This window comes from Trichomycterus rosablanca, chromosome 18, assembly GCF_030014385.1.
Source record: "Trichomycterus rosablanca isolate fTriRos1 chromosome 18, fTriRos1.hap1, whole genome shotgun sequence".
Taxonomy (NCBI): domain Eukaryota; kingdom Metazoa; phylum Chordata; class Actinopteri; order Siluriformes; family Trichomycteridae; genus Trichomycterus; species Trichomycterus rosablanca.
In genome coordinates, this window is record NC_086005.1 from 2,270,001 (window position 1) to 2,283,906 (window position 13,906).

General features: G+C 40.7%; 1 protein-coding gene across 1 annotated transcript; it reads right to left on the minus strand.

Annotated features, from left to right (window-relative positions):
• Positions 1–9,894: 9,894 nt before the first annotated feature.
• On the minus strand, positions 9,895–11,236 carry LOC134332297 (growth arrest and DNA damage-inducible protein GADD45 gamma-like). Its single transcript, XM_063013872.1, has 3 exons — positions 11,094–11,236; positions 10,765–10,972; positions 9,895–10,658 (listed from the first exon to the last, which is right to left on the minus strand). The coding sequence occupies exons 1-3, from the start codon at positions 11,234–11,236 to the stop codon at positions 10,545–10,547; spliced, it is 465 nt and encodes a 154-aa protein (XP_062869942.1). The 3' UTR covers positions 9,895–10,544.
• Between the last annotated feature and the right edge of the window lie 2,670 nt (positions 11,237–13,906).

Consider the following 13,906-nt stretch of genomic DNA (forward strand, 5'->3'; position numbering starts at 1 on the left):
TTACTAAAATCTCATTAACAGTGAGACGACTTTAATTATACAATACAGCGGTACCTTGCAACTCTGCCTCAGTCAGTTCTGGGAGTGGCGTCGAGTTTAAAAGACGTTGAGTTTCGAGGTATTTTTTCTCATAAGGATGTTTGGGAAACTTGTTAATGCGTCCATGGTCCCGTGGAGCTGCAGATATTTTAGGCTCATGTAAAATAATGAGGTTGTTTTTGACACTTATACACTGAAAATAACACAAATATAATATAAACACACTGAAATACAATAAAAGCTGCACTTTAGCTTTACTTCTTTATTGTTTCCTGATGCTTCTTAATGGTGGAGATGCTGGATCTTGGAATACCTTATTCAGTTCAGTACCGGCGCATTCACATGAGAATGTAAATTATTGTAGTAAAACAGCGAGTGAGGAATGTGATTAGTGGAGGAACTTATGAGCAGTAATAATGAAGAGAACTTTAGTGCTCCTGTCTCCTTCTTTTACTACATTAAACCACGTTAAGCTTTATTTTTAGACTCTGGGAGAAGCTGATTCTGATTCTCACCGTTTCTCAGAAGCTGGAGCTGTAACACAAGTTTAAAAGTGAAACAGGGAGGAGAATCCAGATAAACACAGATACATGTGGAGCTGTAACCCTGGATCTGACGCTTACTCCACACTAACGCAGATTCATATTCATGAACGGGCGTCGCATTTCAAAGATTTAGAGTTTAGGGGACGTCGAGTTACAAGGTACCGCTGTGTTTCTAAAATGGTAACAGGCTGCAAATGGCTGCGTGCTGTAGTTTGGACACCTCTGCTGTACACAATAAATGGATGTAAATACCAGAATTTGTTATTTGTTTTTTTATATATATATATATATAAAGATGTTTGTTTTTAAATTCTAGTCACAGAAAATAAATCCCAAGAATGCCATAATAAAGAGGTGTGAGTAAACTTCCGGCTTCTGCTGTATTAATGCTAGTGTTTAGTGTTTAGCCCTGCTGTGCGGCTCTTGATCTCTACATGTTCTCGCTGTTCTCTATAGATAACACAATCTACACCCGCTAATCACGCCCCGCACCCCCGCCGATCTCACGCACCCTCGCCCGAGTACGTGAGGCCCGGGGATCCGCTGGCACGAGAGCACGACCACACCGAGTTTTGATTAATGAATCGAATTTGTTAATCAGATTGGGATTGGACACTCAGTTTTGACAAAAGTATTGGGACGCCCCTTCTAATTTTTGAAATCGTATGTTTCAGCTGCTAACAGGTGAAATAAATCAACTATCAGAATGAAATCACATGCTTTCAACTTTGCAGTAACAGTTTAGGGAAGGCTCTTTTCCGTGCACAAAGCGAGCATTATAAAAACATGAAGTAAATCTCAGTCTAAAGGGAATCAGGCAGCTTTGGAATGAACCAGAACTGAGACTTGACCAATATCAGTGACCATCCTTACATATGCTGTCATCTTTTGACTAACTGGGCACAAATTCCTACAGACATACTTCAAAGTCTTGTGAGAAGCTTTCTCAAACTCTATATCTCTAACTGACTCTAACTCTAACTGAAGACATCTGCGCATATATATATACAGTATATATACAGTGTATCACAAAAGTGAGTACACCCCTCACATTTCTGCAAATATTTTATTATATCTTTTCATGGGACAACACTATAGAAATAAAACTTGGATATAAATTAGAGTAGTCAGTGTACAGCTTGTATAGCAGTGTAGATTTACTGTCTTCTGAAAATAACTCAACACACAGCCATTCATGTCTAAATAGCTGCAACATAAGTGAGTACACCCCACAGTGAACATGTCCAAATTGTGCCCAAAGTGTCAATATTTTGTGTGACCACCATTATTATCCAGCACTGCCTTAACCCTCCTGGGCATGGAGTTCACCAGAGCTGCACAGGTTGCTACTGGAATCCTCTTCCACTCCTCCATGATGACATCACGGAGCTGGTGGATGTTAGACACCTTGAACTCCTCCACCTTCCACTTGAGGATGCGCCACAGGTGCTCAATTGGGTTTAGTCCATCACCTTTACCTTCAGCTTCCTCAGCAAGGCAGTTGTCATCTTGGAGGTTGTGTTTGGGGTCGTTATCCTGTTGGAAAACTGCCATGAGGCCCAGTTTTCGAAGGGAGGGGATCATGCTCTGTTTCAGAATGTCACAGTACATGTTGGAATTCATGTTTCCCTCAATGAACCGCAGCTCCCCAGTGCCAGCAGCACTCATGCAGCCCAAGACCATGATGCTACCACCACCATGCTTGACTGTAGGCAAGATACAGTTGTCTTGGTACTTCTCACCAGGGCGCCGCCACACATGCTGGACACCATCTGAGCCAAACAAGTTTATCTTGGTCTCGTCAGACCACAGGGCATTCCAGTAATCCATGTTCTTGGACTGCTTATCTTCAGCAAACAGTTTGTAGGCTTTCTTGTGCGTCAGCTTCCTTCTGGGATGACGACCATGCAGACCGAGTTGATGCAGTGTGCGGCGTATGGTCTGAGCACTGACAGGCTGACCTCCCACGTCTTCAACCTCTGCAGCAATGCTGGCAGCACTCATGTGTCTATTTTTTAAAGCCAACCTCTGGATATGATGCCGAACACGTGGACTCAACTTCTTTGGTCGACCCTGGCGAAGCCTGTTCCGAGTGGAACCTGTCCTGGAAAACCGCTGTATGACCTTGGCCACCATGCTGTAGCTCAGTTTCAGGGTGTTAGCAATCTTCTTATAGCCCAGGCCATCTTTGTGGAGAGCAACAATTCTATTTCTCACATCCTCAGAGAGTTCTTTGCCATGAGGTGCCATGTTGAATATCCAGTGGCCAGTATGAGAGAATTGTACCCAAAACACCAAATTTAACAGCCCTGCTCCCCATTTACACCTGGGACCTTGACACATGACACCAGGGAGGGACAACGACACATTTGGGCACAATTTGGACATGTTCACTGTGGGGTGTACTCACTTATGTTGCAGCTATTTAGACATTAATGGCTGTGTGTTGAGTTATTTTCAGAAGACAGTAAATCTACACTGCTATACAAGTTGTACACTGACTACTCTAAGTTATATCCAAGTTTCATGTCTATAGTGTTGTCCCATGAAAAGATATAATGAAATATTTGCAGAAATGTGAGGGGTGTACTCACTTTTGTGATACACTGTATATATATATTTATATACACCAATTAGCCATAACATTAAAACCACCTCTTTGTTTCTACACTCACTGTCCATTTTATCAGCTCCACTTACCATATAGAAGCACTTTGTAGTACTACAATTACTGACTGTAGTCCATCTGTTTCTCTGCATGCTTTGTTAGACCCCCTTCACCCTGTTCTTCAATGGTTGTGCTGGTATAAGTGGATCAGACAAACTCCAGCAGCGCTGCTGTGTCTGATTCACTCATACCAGCACACCACACACTAACACACCACCACCATGTCAGTGTCACTGCAGTGCTGAGAGTGATCCACCACCTAAATAATACCTGCTCTGTGGGGGTCCTGACCATTGAAGAACAGCATGAAAGGAGGCTAACAAAGCATGCAGAGAAACAGATGGACTACAGTCAGTAATTGTAGAACTACAAAGTGCTTCTATATGGTAAGTGGAGCTGATAAAATGGACAGTGAGTGTAGAAACAAGGAGGTGGTTTTAATGTTATGGCTGATCAGTGTATATATTGTATATATATTAATTAAAATGTATTTACATGATGCTCAATCACTCTGTATTTTCAGTATTTTGGTACGCAGTCGGAATCCCCATTCCAGTCAGCCCCGTGCACACGTGTTCACCCGCCCACTCCACGCGTTTCTGCGAGACTCCTGCACTGTGTGAGAGGCAGTAGAGGGCTGGGAACAGGTTGGGGGGGTCCATAGCACCGATATGACGTCGTACTGACGTCGTACTGACGTCGTGCTTTGGCACGAATGACGTTTTCGTATTTACTGAATGATTAAGTTTAAACAGCACACAGCAGAAGCTGGGAACACACACACACACACACACACACACACACATACACAGAGAGAGAGAGAGAGAGAGACTGTACTGACAGTTCTGATAGTTCGGAAAGTTCTGAGTTCTGAGTTCGGACAGTTCTGAGTTGTGAGTTCGGACAGTTCTGAGTTCTGATAGTTCGGACAGTTCTGAGTTCTGATAGTTCGGACAGTTCTGAGTTCTGAGTTCGGACAGTAGTGAGTTCTGAGTTCGGACCCTGCAGCAGCATGAACGAGACCGTGGACGTGCACACGAGGAGAAGTGACACCCATCACAGGTGAGTTCAATTTATGTTTTCACCCCACTGCTCACCCCAGGAGTCATAACACCGTCATCACTGCACAGGATGGGCTTGTTCCTATTTACTAGTTCTTTTATTGTGTGTTTCTTATTAAATATCGTATTATTATTATTATTATTATTATTATTATCATTATTATTATTATTATTATTATTATCATTATTATTATTATTATTATAATCATTATTGTTATTATTATTATTATTATTATTATTATTATCATTATTATTATTATTATTATTATTATTATCATTATCATTATTATTATTATTATCATCATTATCAATCATTATTATTATTATTATTATTATCATCATCATCATCATTATTATTATTATTATTATCATTATTATTATTATAAACAAAACTTGGATGATGAGTGATCTGTAAATTGTTACTGCTGTTATTGAGGGGACCACATTTTTTTTGTGAGAAATATTTCGCTCCTCTGCCAGCTTTCCTATTTCTTTACTAATAATTAGTCTATTAAATACATATTATTTATTTCCTTTGAGAATAAAAAAACCCTTAAAACCCTGTTAAGTTTGCACAAATGATAAAACACATTAAACTGTACATTTATTTAATAAAATTAATAAATTATGATCTTTATTAAGTTTATTTTGAGCTAGTTTGTATAAATGCACATATAAATACTTAATATTTTAGTACATTTGCATTATTTTATGCCCTTTGTTATAAAAGAATAATTGTAATATATCAATATTTCTAAAAGATGTATACATTTATTATAATAAACACTTCCCTTTTAATACCTGCTATTTAAACCATTACATTTTCTTTTTAAAGTTTTTTTATTAGTTTATTTACTTAATAATTGATTTGTAGATTTGTATTTATTTTCTCTGTACCAGCATATTTTGGTCTGTGTGCATCCTGTAAGATAGATGGGCTGCATTTACAAACCTTATTTCTAAAAAAAAAAAAAAGTTGGGACATTTTATGAAATTGCAGTAAAAAGAAGAATCTGTGGTGTGTCTTTATTTAACTGACACTAATACAAAGAAAAAAAATCCCAGTGTTTCACTGATCAACTTTATTGTATTTGGTAAATATAAACACATCCAGATTTTTGATGTCGGCAACACACTCCAAAAATTAACTGCAAAAAATTTAGGTTACCTTACATAATATCGTAAATAGATTTAGTTATTAATTATTGAATGTGTGTGACCTTTAAGCTCTCAGATGACATGATGTGTGAGAAACTTCAGAAAAGTGTTGTCACTTAACACAGTACGCCTCTGCATCAAGAAAAGCAACCTGAAACTCTATTACAAACAGAGAAATTTAGCTAAAGCTAATCTCAGATGGACTAAAGATAGTGGAAGCATGTGCCCTTTCAGCTTGTTTTCCTGGAAAATGGATATGACAAAGTCAAAAAGGACCATTCATGCTGTTATCAGTGAAAGCTTCAAAAGCAAACAAATGTCATGGTGTGGGGGTGCATCAGTGCTTTTGGCATGAGCGAGTTGCACTTGTGTGATGGTACCACTGGATAAACAGGGCCAGTGATAGCTCAGTGGTTAAGGTCCTGGACTAGTAAACAGAAGGTTGCCGGTTCAAGCCCTGCCACTACCAAGTTGCCACTGTTGGGTCCCTGAGCAAGATCCTTAACCTTCATTTGCTCATTGTGTAAGTCGCTTTGGATAAAAGCGTCTGCCAAATGCTGAAAATGTAAATGTAAATGTACCATTCATGCAAATGTGTAGAGAGACACATGCTGCTATCATGGCGTCTTTTCCCAGGAGCTCTGGTTATTGCAACAAGACAATGCCAGGCCTTGTTCTTTATGTGTTTCATAGACACAGAGTGCATTGCTTGACTGGCCTGCCTGCAGTCCAGGTCCCAGGACTCCAGTCTCAAGTCTCGTATTGAGCAAGATCGGAGAAAAATTCCACTCACAAAACTGCAACTGTTATTGTCCGCAGTTCTCAAAGCATTAAAACAACTGAATAATGACGCTGATGGAACACAGGGACGAACATGCAAAAAAAAAAACTCCAGCAGCGCTGCTGTGTCTGATCCACGCATACCAGCACAACACACACTAACACACCACCACCATGTCAGTGTCACTGCAGTGCTGAGAATCATCCACCACCTAAATAATACCTGCTCTGTGGTGGTCCTGTGGGGGTCCTGACCATTGAAGAACAGCATGAAAGGGGGTAACAAAGCATGTAGAGAAACAGATGGACTACAGTCAGTAATTGTAGAACTACAAAGTGCTTCTATATGGTAAGTGGAGCTGATAAAATGGACAGTGAGTGTAGAAAACAAGGAGGTGGTTTTAATGTTATGGCTGATTGGTGTAAATTGTTGTGTCAGAATGCTTTCCTGCCACTGGACCCATTGCAACCCTGACCAGAATATTGCATCTAAAAATGAATAAATGAATGAGACTGTTTACCTGAAAAACAAAACAAATACGACTGGTAAATATAATCAGTAATAATAAGTAATTTCACTCTTGCCATAACACTGGATAAAGTTTTCACACCATGGAACCGAATCCTAATTTGCCAGCAGGTCTCCGACTCGGAGGGTGTTTGGACTCGGTGTTGAGACACAGGAGTCGGCTGGTGAAATATTAATAGTAATTCTACACACTGTGACCCGGTCCACCGTCCTGTTACTCAGATCCTGTAACTCTGCTCTGACATGCCGTTATATGGAATGATCGAGCAGCCTGAATAATGATGAATAATGTCATGTGCCGTCTGACCTCCGTGGCTGCTGGGCTCCTCCCGGAGGCCAGAACTGCTTACACGTTCATTACACGTGATCTGTGGAGATGTCAGAGCGCCGGGGCGTCGCTGATAACAGGAACTTCACCTAACTGTACAGCCCTGATATGAGAGACGTGAGTTTTAAAGTGTTTGCTGGTAAAAATGCTGGAGCCATGAACTGAACAGGGGGGCACTGGGGGGTCATTTTATTCTAAAAAGGTTCCTGCCACACAAACAACTGATTAACTAACATCACACAAAGCTAGTGATGGAATAAGTTTATTTATAATGTTTACATCAGTATATTGGGGGACATTTTGAGCAAATCTGAATATTGGGGGTCCAATATTGTCACTTCTGTGGTTTGTAAATAGCAACGAAACAGATTTTGTCATCATTATTAATGCACATTTCTTTATAAAAATCTCACAAAAACCTTCATATATATACTGCTGCAATATACATATATACATATATATATATATACAGTATATATATATATATATATCTCCTTGTTTCTACACTCACTGTCCATTTGATCAGCTCCACTTACCATATAGAAGCACTTTGTAGTTCTACAATTACTGACTGTAGTCCATCTGTTTCTCTGCATGCTTTGTTAGCCTCCTTTCATGCTGTTCTTCAATGGTCAGGACCCCCACAGGACCACCACAGAGCAGGTATTATTTAGGTGGTGGATGATTCTCAGCACTGCAGTGACACTGACATGGTGGTGGTGTGTTAGTGTGTGTTGTGCTGGTATGAGTGGATCAGACACAGCAGCGCTGCTGGAGTTTTCAAACACCGTGTCCACTCACTGTCCACTCTATTAGACACTCCTACCTAGTCGGTCCACCTTGTAGATGTAAAGTCAGAGACGATCGCTCATCTATTGCTGCTGTTTGAGTCGGTCATGTTCTAGACCTTCATCAGCGGTCACAGGACGCTGCCCACAGGGCGCTATTGGCTGGATGTTGGTGGATGGTTCTCAGTCCAGCAGTGACAGTGAGGTGTTTAAAAACTCCATCAGCACTGCTGTGTCTGATCCACTCATACCAGCACAACACACACTAACACACCTCCACCATGTCAGTGTCACTGCAGTGCTGAGAATGATCCACCACCTAAATAATACCTGCTCTGTGGTGGTCCTGACCATTGAAGAACAGCAAGAAAGCAGGCTAACAAAGCATGCAGAGAAACAGATGGACTACAGTCAGTAACTGTAGAACTACAAAGTGCTTCTATATGGTAAGTGGAGCTGATAAAATGGACAGTGAGGGTAGAACATGGAGGTGGTTTTAATGTTATGGCTGATCGGTGTATATAGAAAATTATATGTGCCCAACTTTTGATGAAAGTGTCTGCTATATGCCGAAAATGTGAATGTAAACTACAATGTGTATAAGCTGGTTAATAAACCAGAAGGTGCAGGGACAGAAATCCTGGAAAAACACGCCCCCCTTTCCTGGGAAAACAGCTCCCTCCCCCCCATCTCCATCTCCAGTGTAATAATTGTAAATAAAACTATATAATTTTAAATACTTTATAGTATAAGGGTGAGTTAAAATAACTCGCGTTAACTATAGACGACAGGGCGGCACGGTGGCTAAGTGGGTAGCACTGTCACTTCACAGCAAGAAGGTCCTGGGTTCGATCCCCAGGTGGGGCGGTCCGGGTCCTTTCTGTGTGGAGTTTGCATGTTCTTCCCGTGTCCACGTGGGTTTCCTACGGGAGCTCCGGTTTCCTCCCACAGTCCAAAGACGTGCAAGTGAGGTGAATTGGAGATACAAAATTGTCCATGACTGTGTGTGACATTAACTTTGTGAACTGATGAACCTTGTGTAATGAGTAACTACCGCTCCTGTCATGAATGTAACCAAAGTGTAAAACATGACGTTATAATCCTAATAAACATATAGTAGGTGTGACACTATGACTATAGTGTGTCATCTACAGGCCATTTTTTGGTATTACTGGTTGAAACCTGTTGCCTATTCAAAACTGCAGTACCTCTGGCGCCCCCCTGAGGAATTGCTTTTAGTTTTAAGACATTTTACTGTTTACTTCCCCCCCCTTAAATATTAGAATGAATTTTATGCCCTTGAGAAGTTGGTGCACTTTTCTTCTCATGTGAATAACACAGTAAATCCACAGTGTATCCAAATATCTACAAATTATTTATCAAGTGCTGCTACATGCCTGAACATCTTTAGGTGTTGGTGGTTTGCTGTGCAAACTCCATCCATCAATTTATATTATATATTTTTATATTCTTTGTATTATTTATTTGACTTGCAGTGACTGCAAGATGCACACAACGCATCAGCACTAAAGTTCGGAGCGCACCACTCCCCCTATTCCTCCTCCTCCTCCTTTTTGTGTGCCTCCCTTTCACCTCCCATCTGCTCACCATGGCAGATGGAGGTTGTGTGGCGGCCCTGACATCTGCCGTCCCAAACAATGGCTCCCTTGTGCTCGCTTGAGCAGGGGCCCCAGTCTGACCCAGTGGCGTGCTGCTATTGTGTTTGAGTAATACACATGCAGATGAGCTGCCACAGGGGACAAGCAGCTGACGCAGATCACGCCACCCCTCATGCTAGCCTTCTAGACCAGCCAGACCTTCTGCTTTTTGAGGGTTTTGCAGGGTTTTGGCAACCAAACATGTGCAGTGCATGGTTGTGGTAAGTGTGTATGGTTTGTGTAATCATTTAAATCAAGCACATAAAAAGTGCCAAGAGCGCCCTCTTGTGAATAAACTTCTACCTGCTAATAGTGAGAAATGCATTAAAGACAGACCATGTTTTACATTTCAATGTTTTTTATTAGTTTTAAATACATTAGTTAAAACAGAAGTTACATTAAAGTTAGTCATATTTTTGTTTTGTTTTTTTAATCATATTAATATTTCTAAAGTGAAACCTTTAGAATTTGCCATAAAATCTTTCTAAAGTTAAACCTTTAGAGAATAAGACAACTCTGGAAAGTGGAAAGCACATTGCCGACGATAAGCTACGTTATGTCGTGCAGCAATCACGTTCTTTCTGAAAAACGTCCTAGATGTCAAGAGTCCGTTTTCCGTCCGAACGCCGCTCTGACGCACCGCCGCGTCCTCTGCGTGTCTGACGCACTGGCGAAGTCTGCGTTGTAGACAAACACAAACTCGCTTTTATCCTTCCTCTCCAAACCTCATCCGCACAAAGAATGAGGGCCGCTGGGTCGCTCTCGTGGCATGCCTGGCCTCGTTCACATAAAGAAGGAGGACCATCTTGGCATGGACGGGACGAGAAGCGACGAGACCGCGAGGGGCCGCTCGGGCCTGCCTCGCGCTGCCTGGACCGGTTAGCCTCCTCAGGAGCATCCAGGGATGAAGCATCATCATCATCATCCTTGTTTAAAAGATGAATGGATTTGCTTTAAGGGTTACAGCCAGAAGTGAGACCCGGGGTCAGATCAACGAGCGGGCAGGATGATCTCTGGGAGCCAGTCGTTGGAGCGCCGGCTTTCTTCACAGAACATGTGCAGCTTCTCCAGAGACGGGTCCTCCCAAGAACCATCAGCAGAAGTCTGGGGGAGATATAAAGAAATACATGAGCAACTTTTGCAAGGAAAATGAGCAGAACTTGAATACTGGAGGAGGCTGTGGAGCAGGAATCATTTATTTAATACATACCGTGATCAGAATGCAATGAGGGTCTTCGGACTGGCTGGATTTGTCTCCAACCAGCTCATTCAGGCGTTGCATATCGTTCACTCTGACAATGCTGATGTCGTTATCGAAGCAGAAAGCCTGGATGAGGGTGAAGTGGATCTGCAGAGCGATGTCACACTCGAACTCTTCATCCATCGCCAGGACGCAGAAGGAAACACTGTCTGGATCTCTGGAGGGAAATAAATAATAAAGGTACTTTAGAAATCAAATGCAAATGCAAACTTTTCACAAACATAAAGCCCTAAAAAAAATAAAGCACGCAAGGAGTCAGAAATGCAGCCAACACTTACAGATTCATCACTTTTGCAGATTCGTAGACGCCCATGGTGAGGCAGTCGTTCTCCTTGGCGGAGACCAGGACCTCCTCCAGGGCGCTCCCGGCACACGGGGCTCTCTCGGCGGGCATCTGGATGGCAACTTCCTCAAAAGTCATGATGATTCTGGAGGTGATAGTACCACAAAAAGCTGGTAGAAGAGGGTTGATGCAGAGATCAGGATAGTCCGAACAAGACTGGTGCTGAATTGGTGTCTCGCGCCGGCTTTTATGCAGTCAGGCTCGTGCGTGCGCGTGACAGCCGCGCCTCCTGATTGGCTCGAGCTGCATTGTTATGCTAATTCTATTGTCACCCCGGCTCGTGGCAGATTGATTTGGAGATGGATAGCGATAATAGCCCCCCCCCTCCCCCTTTCTGCTTTCCTTTCTTTGTTCATGTCCCAGCTTGCTTTGCTTTGCTTTGGTCGAGCTTTTTTTTCATCAACGGTGCATGCACAATGTTTAGCTATGGAAATATGAAGTGTGTTTCAGTTTGAGCGCTTTAGCACTGCTCGATTTGCATGGGTTGTATTAAAGTGCATTGCACACACATGCGTTTTGCTTCGTTGCTTTAAAACCCCATGTCCAAGATTCCAAACTTAGCACACATTAAATTCAGTGCAATATATGTAAATAACAAAATGCATGTTAAACTAAATGTGTGCATGGATTAGATAGATAGATAGGTACTTTATTTTTAGTTTAACAAGCAAAAGAAGAGAAACTAATACAAATAAAGGAAGTAAGGTGTAGCGAATGTACAACGTGCATGTATACAATATATGGTATGCAAAAAGGCTATGTGCAAATTGTGCATCTGGTACTTTAATAATAATAGAAGCAGTAGTGTATCTATTCTTATAAACAGTAAAGATATACAGATATGTAAGTATGAATATATAAATAAAGATATCGTTATAGTTATAAATACATACAATATATAAAATACAGTATCTGATATTATATATAAGAATACAATAATACAAAAACTAAAAAAAGTTTATGAGGGTGATGTCTATAGCTGAGTGTGTTTTAGCCTATAAATGAACAAGGAATGCATATAAATCTGCACCTTCTTCCTAAAATGTGCAGCTTTTTAATTATAGATGTACAGAAACTGTGTTACTGAAATGCAAACAGTGTCTAAATATAATTGTGAAATCTTGAATTGCTTATGTAATGTGTTCCTATGCACACACATCTCCCTCACTATTACAGGATACTTAGTTATAGTTTGTAAAAGTTTCTCCTGCCCACTTTTTATTTGAATGGAATATTACCCATAAATAAACAAACAAATACGAACCTATTTCGGTTATATAAACGACAAGTCGCTGTAAAATAAGATGCAATTTGAACTCTGCACCAGTTAAGCATCAGATGATAAAATATAAAGGTTAAAATATAAACTCGAGATATTATTACTTTAACATTAGTTTTAGTAGGATTAACATGAACCTTAAACCTCCTTAATACACTGCATATAAAATTGCACTTTAGTATGACTGCTGCTACTTTTTGCTGCCTTAGTTTATTTACAATTTTCTTTGTATATAAAAAGTTTTATAGTTTTTATATTTTAAAGCTTTGATACTATTATTAAGTTTTATTCTGTTAGTTTAAATCGTGCTTTGAAGGATGTATATATAGATATATACTCATAGTTGACGTCTGGAGGACAAGCAAAGTAAGAATTTCATTGCACAGTGTGTCAGAACAGTGTTAGTATTGCTTTGGATTCACAGCTCCGTGCAGACCAGACATTGCACCAGTTCTAAAACATTTTGTGCAAAAGTTTTGCAGTAAAAGTTTCCATGTATACAGTATTATGACTGAGTGAAAGAGAAGAAAGTGTGTATTATTGCACAGACCCCCTCTCTATAGAACTGCCCCCCTCTCCGTGCAGAAGGACAGGTGGAGTGTGGCCATCTGTAGACTCTGAAACTGCCCTATTGTCTATTCACAAACTTCCATTATTGGCCACCCATACACATGCAAATGAGCCGCGCGTGCCATGACGCCCTGCCATGCAATCTGCTCCATTCAATAGAATCACGTGACTGTCCAACACACCCCAACACACCCTATTTCCAAAATTGTTTTGCAAATCTAGTCTATATACATATACCATAAATGCGCATACATTATGCACTATACTGTATGTGCATGCTGTTTCATCCGGGCGCGATACGTTTGCATCACGTGCAACTTGTGTTGATCAGTTTGCAGATAAACAAACAATGCATGCATGTACACAAGTGAACAACAAACGTCTAGATTATATGTGTAAAGTGTTTAGGGCTTAAAAACAGCATATGCACCTATAGGAATAACAGGATATGAGAGCATGTGCAAATTATTTTGTTTATATGCATGCACACAAAAAGTGCACATGCATATTACTTAATGTTCTTGCATTACTGTCTCACATGTCACAGGTGGCATAAAATTTGCAAAATGCATGCAAATAGAATAAACATCATTTTATTTATATAATGTATATGCACTTTTGCGATAAATATTTCTAAATGTAAAATATTGTTGTTGTTTTTTGATTGCATGGCTTTGGGTCACTGATACAAAAAGTCTTTGTACGCTGTGCAGTAACTTCAGTATAAGCCCAGACAGAATGCATGCAAAGTGCTTGTAATAATGCACGACCCATGCATGCAAATTCTGATAAAAGCTCTGCTCATTTCTTTAATGCGAGAACTACGTCTGTAATTAGGCTGCAGAAGTTGTGCAGGCCAGCATGACAGATCAGATCAGACGAGGAATCACGGACTCATT